Here is a 20,354-nt window from a genome sequence, read left to right as displayed (position 1 = left end):
TTTAATTAAGAAATCAGTTAAAGATGAAAAGCACTATGCAAGGACTAAGTGGTGTTAGATTGAGAAAAATTGAAAGAATGAGGGAAATTATGACAGAACGAGACTAAACCATTTAAGGCTGAAGAAAAAAAAAAGCAGCAGGTTGCTACATACATCAAGCAGACAAATAAATCAACCTGTAATGTATCGAACTTCAAAGACACTTAAATGTAGATTTGTCACTTTTTTCCTATCACTTCACAGGTGACAAGCGATGTTTATAAAACTCCTCTATCAGTTTGGCTTGTAGCTTTTTTATCCTAGCCTTTCAGCTTTCTATTGTTGTGAACTGAGCTAAAACGATTTTTCTTTTGATGTTAATTAAAATTCCTCTCCTGCATGTGGGAACAAGACTGCTTTGGGGAGGTATTAAAGTTTTTACTCAGAGTTTGTTTCTGTAACCTGAGCATGAATGAACTAAATCTACCCTCCTCCTCCTTTCCTCAGGCTCTTTGGCAAGTAAAATTCGTCGTAGGGATACTCTTGCTATCAAACTTGGCAACAGACCATCTAAGAAAGAATTAGAAGACAAAAACATCTTGCAGCGTACATCTGAAGAGGAGAGGCAGGAAATCAGACATCAGATTGGAACGAAGCTAGTGAGGTATCCGTCACAGAGTAAATGTGGCTTCATTGGGTGGAGGTGGAGGAAGAGAATCAAGAACACTGGGTTCACATTTTAAATGCAGCCCAATGTGCAGTGCAGGGTCGTCATGCTACAGCTACCTGGAAAAAGCATTTTTGTTTCTCACAAAACCTTAAAATGTCAATAATGATTTTTTGTTCTGCAAGAAACAAATCTGAGAGCTTCTGGGGTTCCGGGTTCTTTGGTTTAAAAAAGTAAAAAAAAAAACAAAACAAAACAAAACAAAACAAAAATACGACAAAGACAGAAAAAAGGGGAAGAGAATAAGAGTGACTCCAAAATAATCAATGTCATCATTTAAGTTTTTTCTCACATCGGTTAGCAAGGACTTGCAGTTGTGTATCCCCATCTTGGACAGAATAGTACTTCCTGACACACAGAGCATGCCTGCACATATTTCTCCTCATCCCTCCCCATCCTCCTCTAACTCCTTCATTATTCTTGTGCTGGTTCCAGCAAAAGAAATGGAGGGAGGCCGACTTAGAAGGTCAGTGTTTAGTGTTTTACCGTGCACACCTCTGTGGCATGTCTTTCTCATGCAGTTTAACTGCTATGGGATATATGTTACTTTCTCTTCCTGGATTTGAGAACATTGCATTAAAAAGACAAAATTTCACTTGCATTTTTACAAGCTTTTTAAAAAAAAATCCTCATAAATGTTAATTTTGGCTTTCATGATCTCTGAGAACAGAGATCCCAGGCCTGTCCTTGTTTCTCTTGTGCTCAGAAATGTTATCCAGATAGATTTGGAGGATGTCCTGTGTTTGTTGGAGATTTCCAGATATTGAGTAGTCCCCAGTACTGCTCCACTTTAGAGTGCAGCAGCCTGGCATCAGCACTTAGAAGATGAGCTGAGTTGCTCTGGGAACTGGGTGGCTGTGTAAGTAATTTATGTTGTCCCTTGACCATAGGAGTGATATATCTATTCTGTAGAGCCCAAGAGTCATTTTGCTTCTGCTAATAAAGCAGCGTGGTTGTTATCATCGCTTTCCTGACCAAATCCCAGCTCTGGTGATCACACCTTGCTTGTTGGTGCTCTCTCAGGGGATGAACTGCAGAAGCTGCTCCAGTCCCCATCCTGAGCTCCTTGTGCAGGGCCATCACTGGTTCTGCTGTGAAGCTCCCCGCTCCCCACATAGCTCTGCTTTGGTGGCAGGAGATAAAAGTCCTTGCCTGTCAGGGTTGTGCTCATGCCTGAAATCACAACCAAGTTTGACACCAGCTGCTTAAAAATTCCTGGCATGGTGGTCACTGCCCAGCAGCATCAAGGTCGGATGGGAAACTTGTTCCCACAGCTCAGTCAGGATCAGGTCAGGTCCCAGGGACAGGGATGTCCTGCAGCAGGGACTGGTCACCTGTGGTAAACCTGCTGCTCCTGCCAACCAAAGCTGTAAGTCCAACCGTGGTTTGAGTCACGTGGGTTTCACAAGGCTGAAGATCATCCATAGTGACTGTGTGAGGTTCACTGTCTTTAAGACATTGGCAAAATAAATTGTAGGGCTGAAATTTTTCTTGCTCCTTTTCTCAAGTGAACTGGTTTAATAAACATACAGACAGTATCAACTATGTTCTCCACTATACAAACCAGAAAATTAGTATCTCCGTTTGGTTTGTGGTTGGTTTTTGGTTGGTTGGTTTGGTTTGTGTTTTTTTTTTTCTTTTAATGGCAGTTGTTATATGCAGGTAACTAAGCAAAATTAAGTTCCAGTTAAAACTCCCAGTTGTATTGTACATACAAATCAGTGAGGAATTTACAGCTTATATTGGTTTTTGTTTTGGTTTGTTTGGGGTTTTTTGTTTGTTTGTTTGTTTTTAAAGAATAGGATTTGTATTTAAAATATCTGAGAAAAGGTTTATGAACTATTTTATAAAATTATACCGGCAAATGAGGCATTTCAATTTGCTGGTACGATTTCTGTAATATTATTCAAGTATCAGTTATTTATGTGCTCGAGTGGCAATAGTACATCTTTTAAGACAAATGGACAGTCAGTACTGAGGTTACATTCATTGTTATTATAACTGTGTCTGGAAATTACCTGTGTTGTTGCATACCTCTGCTGGCAAAAAATAGCATGGCCATATGAGAAACACCTTTTAAAATGTATTACTAATCATAATGTGTTATTTGGATCTGGTTTTAAATCAGTCACTTACTTTATTCTCACAGGAGACTTAGCCAGAGGCCTACAACTGAAGAGCTAGAGCAGAGAAATATCCTGAAGCGTAAGTATTTTATCCAGATTTCAGCTAGTATTTACTTAGAAAGTGAACATATGTTGTATTCATATGGAAGCCTATCCTTGTTGCTTTAGCGTTAGAGCCATAACTGGGGGAAATGATGTGCTAGAAAGTAACGTGCCAACACTGTATCTGTATACTAACCTGTAATGTTAGCTGTGAAAATCACATATATTCAACATGCCAAATTTTTCTTGTCACAATCCCTGTTCTTGAAGCTGGTCCCAAAGACCAGGAATGACATAGATACCCCTTAGAAGTTAAACTTTGCCTAATTTTTATGAGGAGGAAGAGGGAATATCGGTAGGAGTCAGAGCTGGGATAAAGGGCAGAGGTTGGAAGATAGAGGAGAAAGAGGAAAGGTGAAGTGTTCAGGGAAAAGTGAATAGGTATATGCCAGCCACTTCTGCATGCTGGCTTTCATACCCACTTCTGACATCTTCTGTACTGGAACTTGCATGACACGCCCTCACTGAATATCTTCCCATTGATTAAATCCTTCCTCAGTATCCTTCTTGAAAAATATAAGTCTATAACTCAAATAGTCAGGGGCAGAGGAATTAAGTGCATTGGGTGGTTTACCCTTTATACCTATTCTCCCATTTACTGATGTTTGTTTTGTTCATAGGCTGTCAAACACTTCAGAACAGGCAGGTTTTGTCTTCCTGTATGAATCTTTTCATAATATGTGTGTTACCTAAACTGCTGCTACCTAAACTACACTGTAACAGTTGTCATGACCTTTTCCTCTAGCCCTATATACCTTCTGCAAGGGTAGCTAGTACTTGATGCTTAAGTAGAAGAAATAAATGGAGACAATGCACATGGACAGCCTTTCACACACAGCAACAAATCCAAAACCTCATCTATTCTTCAGTACAAGAACTTTCCAAGCTTCATGTAACTGAAAGAGCAGGTGTAATGCTGTTATTTCCAACAATCATTCAGAAAATTTGGAGTTCATCTGTGCAGCCTTGGTGGAATGAAAGAAAATGAGCTGTTTAAGTGTGTTTAAGTCCACACACTGATCACTGTCTCCTGCTCAGGCCAGCAAATCAAGGAGACATAGCCATTGTTGGCTTTCAGGGAACCACCTATGCTAATGAAATCCTGCTGCTGTTGTCCAAGCATTCAAAAGCCAAATAATGCCATGTCTTAATAAAAAGGGAAGCTACAGTTCACACATTATGGTGCACAAGAGATGGATCAGGGGACTCCTGTCCAACACATAATGTGAGTAGACATTTAAGACTGTGATTTCTGAACCTGTGGATTGCATAGATAAAGATAAAATTTGAATTATGAACATCTTTTATATGAAAAAAGCTCATGCTGGACTATGTGAGAAAGGTAATTTCAAAACATCTTTGGTGGACCAGGATACAGCCACTGAGCTGGGAGAACCAACTCGGCTTCCTTACTGTCCTGACTCACTAACCTCGAGATAACTAATCTAGCAGCAAACCTGGGATGTATTTCATATCCCTTTTGCCATTGTTTATGCCGTTTACTGATTTTACAATAAGTAGCTCAAGACTGGGAAGCAGTTAAGAGATTTCTTCCCCTGTTTCAGCTTGTTTACTTTAAGCTTTTGGCAGGACACCAGGCTGTGCACTCAGTACCTCCAGCCGTCCTCCCCTGCTGCTGCTGGGGGCTGCCTTAAAGAGGCAAGGGAGAGCAAGTGATGAAGGCTGGGAGGCAGCATTACAAATCACAAAAAATCACAGAGTCATTGATGAGAATGGAGAATCCCAAACTGCTTTTTGCTCATCACTGAGATATAAAATACTTCAAGTTGACAGTGATCTGTAAAAAGCAAAGTGAACCAAAGCAAGCTGGGGTTTGTGGTGACAGTCTGACTCAGAGCCCTTTCAGGGTGCAAGTTCCCTTTCAGCTCTAAAGCACTCGTATTATTTATAAAAATTATTACATTCCTTTCCTGTGGATCATTTGAAAATGTTTACATCTCTTAAATGCCTTTGTTGTTGTAGCCGGCTTTTGTGAATAAGTTGGAATTTCTTTCATAAAGCTTCCTTCCTCCCATTTTTAAGCAGTGGATGGGGAGAAGGGGTTATATTATTGCATATATGCGAACTGTAGCTAAGGGAAAGTATTGTTTTGAGTAATATTTACCAGACTTTGAGGTTACAGTAAGTGTTAAAGGTCCAAATGTTTACTTCCGGATTAAGTTCAGCCCAAATCTTTTAAGAGGTTCAAAAAAAGACTGTGGGTTTTTTGTTTTGTGGGGTTTTTTGTTTGTTGTTGGTTTTTTTTTTTTTTGTATTTCCAGTTACTGAGGAAATCTATCTTGCAAGAAGTTTTGTTTTGATAATATTTCCAGATAAACCAGTTACTGAAAATCCTGTGACTGAGTACAATTGCAAGACATTGCAGGCAGATTTCTATGAGAACAATTTGACTTCTGAGTCTTCCCACACTAAAACACAGTTATGATACTCCAGAGTCCACTTGCAGGAGCAGATAAAGCCCTGTGTTTTTAATAGACAGGTTTCTTGTGTACTGGTTTTGAGCCAGTAATATTTATAGTATTACATTATGGCAAAGAAACTTTTTATTCTTCCAGGAATTTCAGATAAAGATAACTGTAATTTTTCCTGTATTTGTAAGGGACAGTGAACTTCTTGTACTGTGCACCTGCATGCCTGCCAGTACTGGCTTTGTAGAAAACAAGAGTTTAGCTCTTGATGCTAGCTAAGGAATATTAATGGTTATCTTTCTTGTAAAACCGGGAAAGAGGAACCACTTTCTGCGTTCCAGAGCGCTGCAAGAGGCAAGCGCTTTGTTTGTCTTTTCTTTCTCTTTCCTTAGCAAGACCACAGAGAAGTCTAAACATAGCTAATCCCATAGGGACACAATGGAAAGTTTGGTTTTATGCTCCGGTCAAGAATGGAGCAGTCCTCAGGCAGAACAATTTCTCTCTTTTCCCCTTCTGCTAGAAAACAAAAGTCCCACAGAACAGAAGGTGACCAGATTCAATTATGGCAAGTTGCAGGAGCAATAATGTATAGATGCCAGAGAAGCTTCTCATTCAGCTTTGACTAGTGGATCATTTAACTTCAAGGCCATGATAAGTGCTGCTAAACAAATTGTTTCTGTTAGGAGTCAAATCCCCATTTGACCTCCCAGAAGCTGCAGGCAGGGAAGGAGGAAAAACGTAGTTTTGCTGGGATCTAGCTGGAAACTCCCGCAAGCAAAGGACGCTCGCTGGGCTGGTCCAGTAGAGCAGCAGCAGGACATCTGAGGAAGGGACTTGCAGCTGGGAATGCTGTGTTTATATTTTCTTTCTCCACATCACACAGATTAGATCTGCTTTTAAGGTGGAAAGCAGTCAGAAGTGTGTTCCTGTGCACTAGTGTGTTCCTGTTTGGGCAAGCAAGTCAGTTCATACCTGCAGCTAAAACATGGTCCTCCAGCTGGAATTTTCCATACCACCTGGAGGAAGCAGGAGCACCAGATCCATTATTTTTAGCACCACACATCTTCTTAACTCAGTATGGCTCATGGTCATCCTGCTGTCCACCAGGACCCCCAGGTCCCTTTCCCCTACCCTGCTCTCTAATAGGTCATTCCCCAACTTATACTGGAACCTGGGGTTGTTCCTGCCCAGATGCAAGACTCTACATTTGCCCTTGTTGTATTTCATTAAACCTTTCCCCGCCCAACTCTCCAGCCTGTCCAGGTCTCACTGGATGGCAGCACAGCCTTCTGGCGTGTCAGCCACTCCTCCCAGCTTGGTGTCATCAGCAAACTTGCTGATAGTGCACTCTATTGCCTCATCCAAATCATTGATGAATATATTGAATAATATTGGCCCCAGTACTGACCTGTGAGGCACTCCACTAGATACAGGCCTCCAACTGGACTCTGCTCCGTTGACCACAACTCTCTGGCTTCTTTCCTTCAGCCAGTTCACAGTCCACCTCACTACCTGATCATCCAGACCACACTTCCTCAGTTTAGCTGTGAGGATGCTGTGGGAGACTGTGTCAAATGCTTTACTGAAGTCAAGGTAGACCACATCCACTGCTTTGCCATCATCTATCCACCTGGTTATTCCTCATAAAAGGTTATGAGGTTGGTTAAGCATGACTTCCCCTTGGTGAAGCCATGTTGACTGCCCCTAATGACCCTCTTATCCTTAATATGCCTTGAGATGGTGCCAAGGATAATTTGTTCCATCACCTTTCTGGGGATGGAGGTGAGGCTGTCCGGTCTATGGTTACCCGGGTCCTCCTCCTTTCTCTTTTTGAAGACTGGAGTCACATTTGCTTTCCTCCAGTCCTCAGGCACCTCTCCCGTTTCCCAAGACTTGGCAAAGATGATGGAGAGTGGTCTAGCAATGACTTCAGCCAGCTCCTTCTGCACCCGTGGGTGCATCCCATCCGGACCGATGGATTTATGGATGTCCAGATTGCTTAAAAGCTAGAGAGTTTTTGATTTTGTTAGGTGAAGATGTAATAAGAAGAGTTCTCATTTGAAGTCATAAGTCCTTAAGTGCACCCAACTTGTTTATTGTTATATATGTTAATATTTTTTTTAAATGTAGATAAATTTTTAACTCCGTTATTCAGTTTTAGTCAGTTTACTTTGCCACTGTGGAAACAGGCCATCCATTTCTTCATCATTTAAGAGAAAAACTATTAATAAACCATAAATTAAATTCACATTTCAGTATCTCAGTAGAATTGCCATCAACACTAGGGCCAAACTAATCCTGGCAGCAAGACTTCAATTGCATCTTGCCAGTGGAAACCTGGGGTTGATGTCGGCTCTTATCACAGAGCAGGTCTTGGATTGGCATCGCCTTTTTCCTACTGTAACTTTCTTCTTTTTCTTTTGTATCATTTGTTCCTCTTCCCCTTTCCCTTGTATTCTTCTTACATGAGAGCCTTTGAGTCAGCAAAGGAAATCTGCAAGTACCACAAGATGACCTGTCATTGTGTTGCCTCCAGTGTATCAGTCATGACACGGAAGGTCCTCTGCAGCCAGATTGCTATCACAGCAGGCTGGCCATAGCATACAGGGCAAATCTGTCTATGTCAGGATTTAAAACTGCTTCTTCATCTATAGAGGTTTGCTGTATCCACAATAGATAAATTCATTTCTTTAAATTTATAGTTAGGCTTGAAATGCAATGTGCAAATGCAACCTGCAACCATGAATAAAACAGGATCGGAATTTTATGGATGTCTCAGGTGGGATAGTTCAGCCACAGCAAAGTTAACTTTGCATATTACCATCGGAGGTGGACTGAAAGGGCATATAATATTCTTCAAAACGTACATTGATTTTAAAAGCTTCTGAGCCTGTATGAGCATGCCTTTGTAAGTGTGATTTTCACTGGCACTTAAGAAATCAAGTTTGGTTAGCATAGAAATTTGTTAAAAGCACATTCCAGTCTCACACCCAAATACATTAAAAAAATATGTGTCATTTTATGTTATACTTGTTCACTTGGTCTAGCTGTTGGCCTGTAATCAAGCAGGTTTGAGTACTGAATCATATGACCACTATATATAAAATCGGAAAAAAATATTAAAGTAGCAAAACCAATTTTCAGTAACAACTGACAGTGAAACATGTTGTCATTGATACATTGCATCCTGAGCAGCAGAGGACACTTGGCTGATTCAGATACTAAAAGCAAACTTTTTTCTTAACCCTTGTGAATAATTAGACTTTAAAGTCAACAGGCAGCATTTTGGAAGTAAAAGCAACAGTGATTTTAAGGTTATGAGAAGTAATTGAAACATTAGGCAGCTCTTTCAGTGTACTTCTTGTTTACTGTTACACAGAAAGGAAATGACAGACGCCTCTTCCTTGCTGTGTTCCTGACCCACAGTGATGACTTGAGATGTCTACAAAACTGAGGGAAATGAGGATAGGGAAAAGAAATGAGAGTACACAAAATCCAAAAAGCAGAGAACACATGCAGGGTCACCCAGAAATACAAGGAAACATGAGCCAGGGCTTTAAGTCCTGAAGGTTTCAACCAAGAGAAATACAGAATGTGCAGTTATAATACTTAAATATTCACTCATTTTTATCTCTTCTAAAAACAGAGAAGAATGAAGAAGAGGAACAAGAAGCCAAAAGAGAAATAAAACGTAGACTCAGTAGAAAGGTGATGATGTGTTTTTATATTGTCTGTTTGTGTATATAGGATTATTTTTTTATAAGATTCTAAAAATCAGTGTGCATTCATTACTGCAAATGTCAATCAGTCATGCCTCCAGATGAGAAATCTGTTCAAAAAGCAGTACAAGCCAAGTCCATCTTGAAGGAATCTCCATCCTGTCCAGCTTCCCATACCTGGAAAAGCATACAGAATCTGGTCATGCTTAATATTTGTCCCTGTAAGCAGGGGAGAGAAATTACATGTGGTTCCTCTGTAAGCATGACCACAGCTGTCACGTATGTTGGAGGGCAGCCACACCTGTAGATCCACTCTTCCCTAGAGCAGCCAAGAGGTCTACAAACAGTGTGGGCCCTAAGAAACCCCTTCACCATTCCTCCAGACATGTCAGTGGTCTCGGCTGCTGCAGGGGGGATTGCGCTCGTTGTTCCTGGAGATAAAGCCATTATGGATCTGCTGCTCTGATTTGGGGTATTTGTTCTGTGGAGGGAGGGCTGGTGTTTCCAATATGTCTCCCTAGTCTGCCCTTCTCTGCAGAAATACATTTTCCATAATATGGTTATCCTTGATTAATTAAAGTGAATAGTATTTGAGTTGACTGAAACAATTTGGCATTATAATGATTATCTGTCCCCTAGATTTTCAAAACCGATCTTTTTGGTTAGGCAGGCACCTCCTGCTTATTTTCAATAGCACAGTTGAACACAGTAGACTGTGTAATCATTAATCCAAAAGGACCTACTGTTTGATGGGGTAAATGGTGTGACAGTTGCAAAGTCACAATTAATATTCCGGGGATAACTGTCACAATTCTCACTGACCTGCCCAACAAAGACTATTTTTATAATTGAAGAAATTAGGTTGTGCTGCTTCCCTATTCCTGTGCAGCATTCCCAGGATGGTGCCTTTTTTTAGACACCTGAAAGTGACCCTGTTTAGAAATACCATTAAAGTTCTCTTGAGATTACATCATATCCTCAGCTTTTGTTTTATTTTTTTTCATCTTATTAAATGTACTATTTTCTGTCTCCCGCTCACAGCTCAGCCTGAGGCCTACGGTGGCTGAACTTCAAGCAAGAAGAATCCTTCGATTTAATGAATACGTGGAGGTCACGGATTCTCCAGATTATGACCGTCGTGCCGACAAGCCCTGGGCCAGGTTAACTCCCGCAGACAAGGCAAGGGACAAATGTAGATTATTAAAAAATGCTTCCATTTCTCACTTTTGGGGGTCTTTCCTCTGGTGTACATTCTCTTGACACTAGCATGACAAATGATATCTTCTGGAGGCAGCAAGATTGTCATGGTGCTACTGTGCATCTACTGCTTGCAGCTAAGAAAACCCACTCAGGTGCCTGTTGGGAGCATATTTGCCTTCTCCATTGTGACAGTTCAGGCCAGAATTTCTTGTGTTTTTTAAACCTTGCTAAGCCAGGCACACACTGTTATCAAAGGTGGCCATAACCCTTGATTTTAAACAAGGTTTCTGAAGGCAGGGCCCTGCCATGGAGAGTTACTTTTACAACTTATTCAAGTGAAAAAAGGTAAAGGTTGCTTTATCCTCCTAACGTTTCTTGGCCACAACCAGCAGTGCTGGAACTGACTGTATGCGTGCAGCACGCTGTCTTAGGGTGTTTGGCCCAAACAGTTAATAGATCCTCTGCTTAACTACAAAGGGTAAGACAAATTATTTTGTGATTCTCTTTTAAAAGACAGATCAAAGATTGCCATAAAATACTCTTCTATTTTCCTTCTATGCCGCTTCTTAAAAGGAAAGCTGTAGGATTTATGTACCAAAAAGTGCCGACCCTGTTACACTGGGTTTGAACCAGCTTTTATGGAAGTCCTATGAGATGTGCTTGGCATGAAAAGTGATACATGCGAGAACTCCTTATCTTTTATATAAGGACTGTGAAACACTGATTTCATTTCAGCTTGTATTTTAGTATTAATGCCAGCTCATCTGACAATCAAAGGAAAACCTCATAACAAGTCAAGGTGGAGACAGTAAAAATGTACTCAGAAATGTTAGAGGATGTTGTTTTTGGGAGGTGCTGGGCACTCTTCATGTAGTCTGTGAGAGATCAGAGCACCCAGCACCTCCGCTTTCACCAAGGCTCATCTTCACAGAAAACTAGGGTGAACTGCACTAGATCAAACAGTGGAGTTTCCTACCTACATTAGGGTGGCAGTTTTTAGTCTCAGTTCATTTTGTAATGAAGAGAGGTCCATGGCTGGCTCTGTAATCCCCAGGTTTGTTGGCCTGAGCAGAAAGGCAAAGACCCTGGGTTGCCTGGAAACTCCCTCACGCTTTTGTCCAAAGGAAGCCATTTCTCTTATCCCAGTGGGAGCGGAAGATTGCACTGTAATAACATTACAGAGCTGGAGCTCTGGTGTCTTTGCCACTGATTTGGTGCTCAGAAATAACTGAGCTATTACAGCAGCTTCATGTGAGTGTGCTGTTGTGGCAGAACAGAACCATCCCCTGCTTAAAATGAAGTTTCTCATTTATGAGACCTCAGTCTGGTGATGCTATAGTTTTATTATGGTGTTTGTCTGTCACTAATCAAACCAAGTGAGTAATTCCACTTAAGAAAATGTTGTTCATCTCGCATTCCTGAATTCACATTCTCAGTGGGTAGAGGCATGGCCCCGGCCGTGTGCACAGTGCCCATGCAGGCAGTGGGACGCACCAGCTCCTCAGAGGCTGTGCCTGGAGGTATTAATATAATCCCCCCCAGCTGGATGCTCAGCAGGTCACTGTCCAGGTGACCCAACGCCTTGCCCATTTTTGTCTGGAACAAGTGCCATATTTCAATTGGGAGGTGGGTTCACCCACTGCAGTAGATTGGGTGTTTCTTTGTTTATTGTTGGTGTTTGATGCTTTGAGTTTCTTTGTAGTGTGTTACTGCTCCAAATAGCTGTAATTGAAAAAAGTCACTCCTGTTGATGATGAGAAACGTGTGAGAGCTGTGGATTACAGCAAGGGAGACTGGAAAACAGGAACTGTAAGGGAACCTGCAAGAGTAGGGCCAGGTTCCTCTCAGATTGTTTTCTTTAAGATTCATATTTCTTATGATGGCATATATCATTATTGTTTATTAGGCAGCAATACGGAAAGAGCTGAATGAATTTAAAAGCACAGAAATGGAAGTACATGAGGAAAGTCGGCAATTTACCAGGTGGGTGAATCCCTCTTCTTGCGTGACTTGGAGAGATGAATGTGACAGCAACCCTCTGCAAGTCCTCTGCAGTTGTGTCATGACTGGCTCCTTGTACGGATTCCTACCATGAGTCCCCTTGAATCCCACCTGTGATTCTGGTGTGATTCCCAGTGATTCTGGTGCCATTCCTGAAGCTGGGTAGTAGTGAAGGCGACTGCAGTGGATCAGTTGCTACATGGAAAAAGATTGTTTGGGAGATCTAAAAATAATCCTTTGAAAGGACTCAGCATTTCTCCCAGATGAAGTTAACAGTCCTCAGTTATGAAAAAGACATGTCCTCTGACAGTGCTCCCTTGCTTATGAAAATATACATTTCTGAAGATGTCTTCAGTAAGTGAAAACTGGACGATGTGTTGAACTTCAGAAAAGCTCACTAGTGTTTTGGGCAGCTTCCTAAGAGTTCCCTAGGCTCCTGGCAGCAGTTTCAGGGGAACAACACAGATTCTGATTTTCTTGTTTGCTATTTCTAATGTTTTAATCTGGACATGTTTCATTCTCTGTCCTGGATAACACCAAGTCCACAGCTTTTAGCAAGACTTCAAATTTGGCAGAGGTATTCCCAGGAGGAGGGAGGCGCTTTCTACTATCTCTAGGACATCTGTTCATATCTTTCGAAGCTATGAATGCTGAGACTTGCCACCAGCAAGCAGAACTTGCTGTTAGGATCACCCAACATTGCATACATAGCATTATTGTCTTCACTACCCGCAGAATTAAGTCAGATAGAAAAAATTGCCCAAGACCAGATCGCTTCCTTTTCCTGCTACTGTTTCAATAAAACTCAGGATCCAAGCAAATGAGTGTGAGTCCTCTAATTAAAGAGAGTGTCACAAGGCAAATTCACAATAGGAGATGGATGTTTGGTGATTTGTGGCATCTCCTAGTTCAGTGCTTGGCTACACAACTTCAGTATTTTTTTTCCACCAAAACATGGATTTTTAAAAATAATATTATAAGCCCACTTCAGTGTAGCTATAAAATGAATAAATCAGTTTTTATAAAAATCAAACCAGTTTCACAGACGGCAAACCTAAGCTGGGAGATGAACCAGGAGGGAGGATTTCAATCTAGTGTGTTGCATTCTGACCACTAGAAAATGTCCTTTTCAAACACGGATTTGTCTCTTTTCATTTGGTTTCTGATGTAATTTTTTCTTCAGGCAGTAGGAAGCATGTCTTCTTCAGAATATATAAAAATACTACTTAAATAAAATGGGCATCCTAAGGAAGAGAAGGAAAATGAGCAGGAATAGAAACCTGGCTGTGTGCGGGGAGAGGTGGAATGCAACCTCCTGCTTAAGTTGTTAGGTTTTCTGAGTTGTATTGCAATATAGAAGCATAAGTACAGATAGGCATGAGTCATACAAAAAGAATCAGATATTTTTTCACAAAAATTGAAAACAGTTGAAAGTGATTACAGTTGGATTCTTGAGAGATGAACAAAAAACCTCAGAGAACCAGTGGAGTGACAAACCAGCTAAAAAGCGTCATCATTTTTAAAAAATTTTTTGAGAAGGGCCTTCCTTGGCAAATGAAGTGAAAATTAGGCACAGCCAAATTGTGATAAACATAGGCAATGATGCTATAGGGTCCTGGAAGAAACTCAGCCTGAGGGAAATCAGGCTCTCTCTGTTCCCTCCACCCTCTTATTTTCACTGGTCATATTGTAGAGCCACTGCACAGAAGTCTCTAGAGTAACACTAGAAAAAGCTAATCAAGAGCAGAAGTAGATGCAGATGTTTTAAGTCAATTGCAATTTAGAAAATAAGAAGAGACTCTGTTTCCTCCAGGACCTCTCATTAAAAAATATGTAGCTCACCACTACATTTGGATTGATAAAACAAAAGTTTGAAGAAAATCACAGACAAAAGTCTCTGGCCAGAGAATGAATTACTCATATTTTTTTTTTCTTTCAAGAATGATCACTGAGATAATACAAACCAAAAGGCACGTGCACTGGCAACTGGTTAACAAAGGTTTATTTGTGAAGTTCTGTGATAGACTAAGACAACAAGGAAGATGCTTATTAAACAAAACCACCTTAAAACATATAGTTTCTTATATTATTACATATCTTTGAATTGTTCAAATTTGATATTAAACTTGGGAAAGAAAAAACACTGGTTTTCATTGTTCACCATTTACTGTGTTGACTGACAGCTGAACTGTATTTCTACTCCTGGTAATTCAGATTGATTCCTTCTGTTACTTCACCACAAAATCCAAAACCTGAGTTTCTAAGAATAGAGAAATAAATACAAGTTTGGGAAGAGGATATTAGTAAATGTTTATAAAGCGCTTCTAATGGAAATGCTATATATAGTCCAGCACATTGTTGTTCTACACAAATATAAAAACCCCATGTCTATTTTGCAATGCACTATACTCTCACTTAACAGATGAGCTGCACATTTGTGAATGTCAGCTTTTGTGTGCCCCTCCTTTATTTGAGAAATGCATCCCCGCACTGTGCTGTACCCCATCACCGGGGTAATGTGTGGCTTGTTTTCTTTTCTCTAGAACTGTTAAGAGAAAATGTGTCAAACAAAAACTTAGATAAGTGTGCTGTGTCAGGTGCATCACCACATATGCTGTTGTAAAGTTGCTGCATCATTTACTACTTCATGGAAAGATGTCTTTTTAAAACCATTTAAACAGAGATTTAGAAGTCTGGTGATAGACACGTTGTGCACCTGACATTGACGTCCTCCTTACCCTTTTGCTTGGATTCACTGCATTTAACCTGAATTAGAATTTCTGTTGCTGCCGCCTCCTGACTTATTCTAGAAAAGATTGGCAACAGCCTTTGGAGGAACCCCCCTCTCTATCCATCATACAGGTCATCTGGAGTGATGTACATGCCCTATCTAAGAGTGGGAAAAAATGAGGTGGATTTGGGCCTTATTGTGCCACAGTTGGCTGCTGTTAATAGGCTGAAAGCATCTGCAGTGCTATAAAATTTGTTGCTTACTTAAAAAAAATCCAAAGTTTTTGTTAGCCTCATTTTGCAGACAGACTAAAAACCAGAAATTTAAGTTCTATGGCTTAGAAAAGTTTTTCTGATTTACCTCCGGTGTCTTCAAATAGTAGATGCATTGTGGCTAAATCTGTACTGGTAAAAAAAAACAGACTGGAGACTGTTCCCCAGCCCTGGGGCCAGCAGGCTTGGCACAACTTGAATTCAGACAGTTAACCTCTTACAGTGTGACGTCCCCCCATACCCAGGCTGCCTGTTGGCCTGTGCTAATCCCAGCCATGCCCAAGCAGTATCTGGAAGGGCACTGGTTGACCCAAGCAAAACTGTACCAGGGACAGTAACAAGTTAAAGTTACAGACAGATGGACATACACCAGTGCCTGAGACACACCATAGCCCTGTTTGGTTTTCTAGTACAGACAGACAGGCAGATAGTGGGGGATAACAGGGCTGACTCTAATCCCACTTAGACCAGGAAAATTTGGAATAACTCTGTTTGAGCAACAAAAGTAAACAGCTGTGAGGGCAGGATGAAGATCAGTGCCATTGTCAGCTGAAATAATATAATTCTGAATTTTTTAATGATTTATCATTTCAGGTTTCATCGTCCATAACTATTTGACCACGTCCCATATTTTATGTAACAATTTTCTTTGGGAAACCATTGTGTCCTGGAGACCGGAGATTGCACTGGAACTTGACTGAGTGTGAGTGTGTGCTACAGCTTCCCCTGAGGTTAACGGAAGATGAGGCCCTCGCCTTTACCAATGGGCAAATGTTTTGTCTAGAAGGAGAATCCACATGAAGTGTTGGTCACTGTTAAGGCAGACCATGGTTCTGTGGCTAACCCACACAGACGAGTCGGTGGACTTCTTCATCAGAGCCCCACAAATCAGGAAGAACTGAAGACAATCGCTTGGGAGCCTGTTACCAGGAACTCATCGGACTTCACAGGGTTGTGACTGAGGGTAACCGAGGGAGGAGTGTGAAAAGCACTGAGAGCGTGGGGGAAGAGAGACTTCGCTTGTCAGTCCACAGAGAAAAGTGGAATGGATGGGACTGCTTAACAATGCACTGGGCCAGTGGGAGGAATTATTTTTTTTAAAAAAACTGAGAGTGTGAGCAACTGTGCATGTATTTTTTTTTTCAGTGGCCACAGCCTGTCTTAGACAACAAGCCACAAGTCCTCATGTCATCAGTACTTTAGTGAAGAACTGTAATTTTCTCTGGTGCCAGTAAATACAGTTGCCAGAAATTACTCCTAGTATAACTCAACTGTCTTTTTTAAAATGCCAGTGAGCATGCTTCAAGAAAATACATTGAACATTCATACAGAACAAGTCACAGATTTTTTTGGTTTTTAATGTTGACATACTCTGGATCCTCAGAAATACATAAACAGGATTTGAAGGACACATAACGTGACACTATGAATGCAATGAAATGCCTCATGTTTAGAAACACTCCTTGCTGTCTGTGGCTTGCCATTTAAACCAGAGGGATCATTAACTTTCTCTCCTATGGCAGGCAAGTGGTGACAGCTTTGACTTCATGCTAGTGTGAATCCAAAATCAGAAACTAAATTAGGCACAGAAGTTTTCACTAGTAGGCTTGAGCAGTGAGTACTAATGTGACTTTTTATGTTTAAGGACTCTTGCACTGCTTTGAGGAAGAACTCACGGGTGAATCAGTATGTCTTCAGCCAGTGCTCCTATAAAAGTGAACAGAAAATCCTTAGAGTGTCTGCAGCCTGTTTTTGTTGAGTGTGAAGAATGCTTCTTAGATCCATAATTTTTTATACTATCTTGAAATTGTATATGTGAATACAGTGCTATTGAAATTAAGTGGTATGGAGTGTGAAAGGCAATACATGTTTTTTTCTAAGTTGGCCCAAAGGCCTATTAAAAAAAGCCTGTGGTGTTGTTTACACTAAGAAATTCTCTGTCTTACATTAGCACTTATTTATCCTTTGAATTAATGTACACCACATTTGGGGGGGGTCTGAAATTCACATACACATACATTTAATGCAGTATTACAATATATTTGCTATTTATCCTTTCTAATGTGTGTACATATTGCAATTTATTTTTGTCTTTTATGTGCCCTGGTTTTAGTTTTTAATTGTGAAGTGTAAGTATTTCTTTTTTCAGGCAATAAAAGGTCTATGTAGATGTGATTTTTACCTCAGAACCTGCAATAGATTCTTGTGGAATGTTCTTAGTTTATAAAATTGAAGGTTGTTGTTTTAGATGTCAGCCTAAAGGCAGGAAGGCAATTTGGTGGCTAAAATTAGATCTCCCTCTTTACTGATATTTACAACAAGACCAGGTTTGTATAAATGGGGTGCATTATTTTAGTAAAGAGCACTTCTAGTAACAGGAGAATGCTTTCCAACAGCTGGCACTCTATTATTTTTAAAGCAATTGACAAACCTTTTTGTAAAAAAATGTAGATTTATATGACTGTTAAGACCACTTACATTTTAGAAAAAATCTAATGACGTATAGACCCCAAAATATCAATAACCAAATAAAATAACCATCTGCATGCTTGTAGCAAAGAAAAGGAAGCAGCACCTTCCTTTTTAAATGGAATCAATAAGAGCCATTAGGATTCCATTTGCAGAAAACAGTTTAGTTTCTGTGAGGCCCATCATTTTATAAATATAGAAACACCACTTTGACATCAAGGAAGCAGCGAAAATGTATTCTTTGGCACTAAATCATACAGGAATGATCAGGCCATTAGAGTTAAGGTTTGTCAGCAATTCTGGTAGAATCCTCATTTTTATTTTTAGAATTTGAAGAGTAAACGTAAAAATTTACACTAGTACTTATAAATACTTCTCCTGCTTAAACTCTTTATTGTTGTTGCCAAATTTAGAAATGTGTGTCCAATATCCTATAAAGGCCTATGGTGTTGACTTTGAAGTGTAGAAGACAGTATTTCACTTCAAAGGAAACAAGTGGAGCAATTAAATAGACCTCAGTGTTGCCTTAATCACTTTGAAACATTTGAGAGCAGCCAAGATACTAAAGGCAGAAAGATTGCTGCTGTGCAGGCAGAATAACTTGGACAAAGGTAAGGTCAGACTAAATAAACTGTATATAAGAGAGTAGCTCCACTGATATGCCAGGGTACACACAGGTTACACAATCAACCAAAACTTGTTAAACACTTTGGATGAAGTGGATGAATTGACTTTGCAAGAAAACATTCCTCTATACTAGGGCTGGAGCATGGACGGAAAGACAGGTGCCACCTTCTCATTTGAAGAGTTGAAACACAAAGATGGGGACACAACTTCTGGCTCAGACTTCCTCAAGCTGCTTTTTGCCATAAGACATGAGGATACGTAGGTGAGGTACCGCTTAGGCTTTCGCTACCCTCCATGTTTGTTTTTTTTGTAAAGTATTCACTACAAGCCATTGCTACAGGCAGAATATTAGCTAATCTTTAATTTCTCATGTAACTTCTTATCATTTTAATGATAAATAATCAGATGCATTCTTTGGCTCACAAATCAGCCAACTACTAAAGCAAAATTATATAACTGGACAGAAAGAGTTGCCTTTATTGAAACTTATGTGAAAATGTAGTATACTTGCAAAATTAGAACTATATCCATCGTGTATTGTACCTACACACAGACTTAGAACTGTAGATACTATTTTTATATGCTAAATATCAACTGGCAGAAAAATGACAGCTGTAAAGTGTTATCCATGCAATAAAATAACAAGATTTTGGTATGTAACTATCTCCAGTGAAGCAAGTTTGCTTTACCTTATTGAGCTGCCTGGAGTTGGTTTCTCTTTGTATTGATGATTTCAGATGTCTTCAAGTTGCTACAACAGCCCATTGGAAATAATACATTATATACCTAACTGCCAATGGTGCTACATGCTACATGGGAGAAATCAGAATAACTCCTGAGAAACTGCTGAGTGAGTAATCCTTGAGGAAGAAAATTTAAAATATGTAAAAAAGGCAAAGAAGAAAATAACACTTTCCACGCAACACGTAATACATTCCAGCTGGCAAAAAGGGATCAGTGCATTCATTTTAATCAAGGTGGACAAATCATTTAAATGTGATCTACAACATATGACATGTACACACATACCTATGTTCCACAGAGTCAGATAGGAATGCAGATGTCTACATGCACACAAACAGAAAATGAAATGATCTCCTATCTTACACTTATCAGTAGGATCACGCATCACAGCACGTTGCTGTGGGTGCAGAAGAATGATGCTTAATCAAATGCTAATTTCTTCTTCACATAACCAATTGAAAAGGTTCTAGAATGTCTCTCATTTCTCTCTTCTTTCAGATAATACATATTGTCCTTGTAAGTGAAATCAATTGTTTCAAAGGAAAAATAGTCTCTCTGAATTTCCTCAAATTGTGATATATGTGTTGACTCAACAAGTACTAAAAAATTTATTTAAGCTAAATGCTGACATTTAAGCTAAATACCATTTTTACTGGTGATTTGAGACATGGTAGGACTAGGAGCAGTGTCTCTTAAAAATCACTCTAAGTATTCACAGCCATTTGTAGGTCTACAAGACTCTATTTATTTGTTTGGTTTAGCATTTACCTACGGTTCTGTGTGTCCCTTGCTGTGGTGGACTTTACAGACCTCTGATGTGGTGTGGGACAGGGCAGCCCCACCTTCTGTGTTGGCCACACTGAGCAGCTCTTAGAAAAGCACCACAACCTCAGGTTTGATGTAAAAAATTTATCAGGTGACCATTCTTTTTTTTTTTTTTTTTTCCCTTGAAAACCAAATGAAAGCTGTGAAACAAAGAGGTGAAAGTGTTTCTCATATTACAGAAATTGGACCACACCTTCCAGATGAAATTAGTGCTTTTTTTCCAGTGGAGATGCTTCATACCCAGATCCACGACTAGTGATACTACAGCTACATCAGAGAATTTGTTTAAAAATAGCTGTCACTTAACCTGAGTATAAATATAGTCAGAGCCACAATTTTCTGTCATCATAAAATTGGAGGATGATCCAGCCAGCACAGACTATCTTATCATTCTCACCTCTAT

General features: G+C 40.0%; 1 protein-coding gene across 2 annotated transcripts in view; it reads left to right on the top strand.

Annotated features, from left to right (window-relative positions):
* The window catches only part of PHACTR2 (phosphatase and actin regulator 2), a 135,620-nt gene extending 116,578 nt beyond the window's left edge, over nt 1-19,042 (top strand). For both annotated transcript variants that reach the window (XM_065833582.2, XM_065833584.2), the window contains 6 exons: nt 487-643; nt 2,856-2,911; nt 9,010-9,071; nt 10,124-10,261; nt 12,189-12,265; nt 15,881-19,042. In XM_065833582.2, the coding sequence (XP_065689654.2) occupies nt 487-643; nt 2,856-2,911; nt 9,010-9,071; nt 10,124-10,261; nt 12,189-12,265; nt 15,881-15,896 (506 nt within the window). In that variant the 3' untranslated portion in view covers nt 15,897-19,042. The remainder of the gene's footprint in view (nt 1-486; nt 644-2,855; nt 2,912-9,009; nt 9,072-10,123; nt 10,262-12,188; nt 12,266-15,880) is intronic.
* Nucleotides 19,043-20,354: the final 1,312 nt, after the last annotated feature.

This window comes from Patagioenas fasciata, chromosome 3, assembly GCF_037038585.1.
Source record: "Patagioenas fasciata isolate bPatFas1 chromosome 3, bPatFas1.hap1, whole genome shotgun sequence".
Lineage (NCBI taxonomy): Eukaryota > Metazoa > Chordata > Aves > Columbiformes > Columbidae > Patagioenas > Patagioenas fasciata.
The sequence above is the reverse complement of the archived record's forward strand: the minus strand, read 5'-3'. Positions and strand labels throughout refer to the sequence as shown.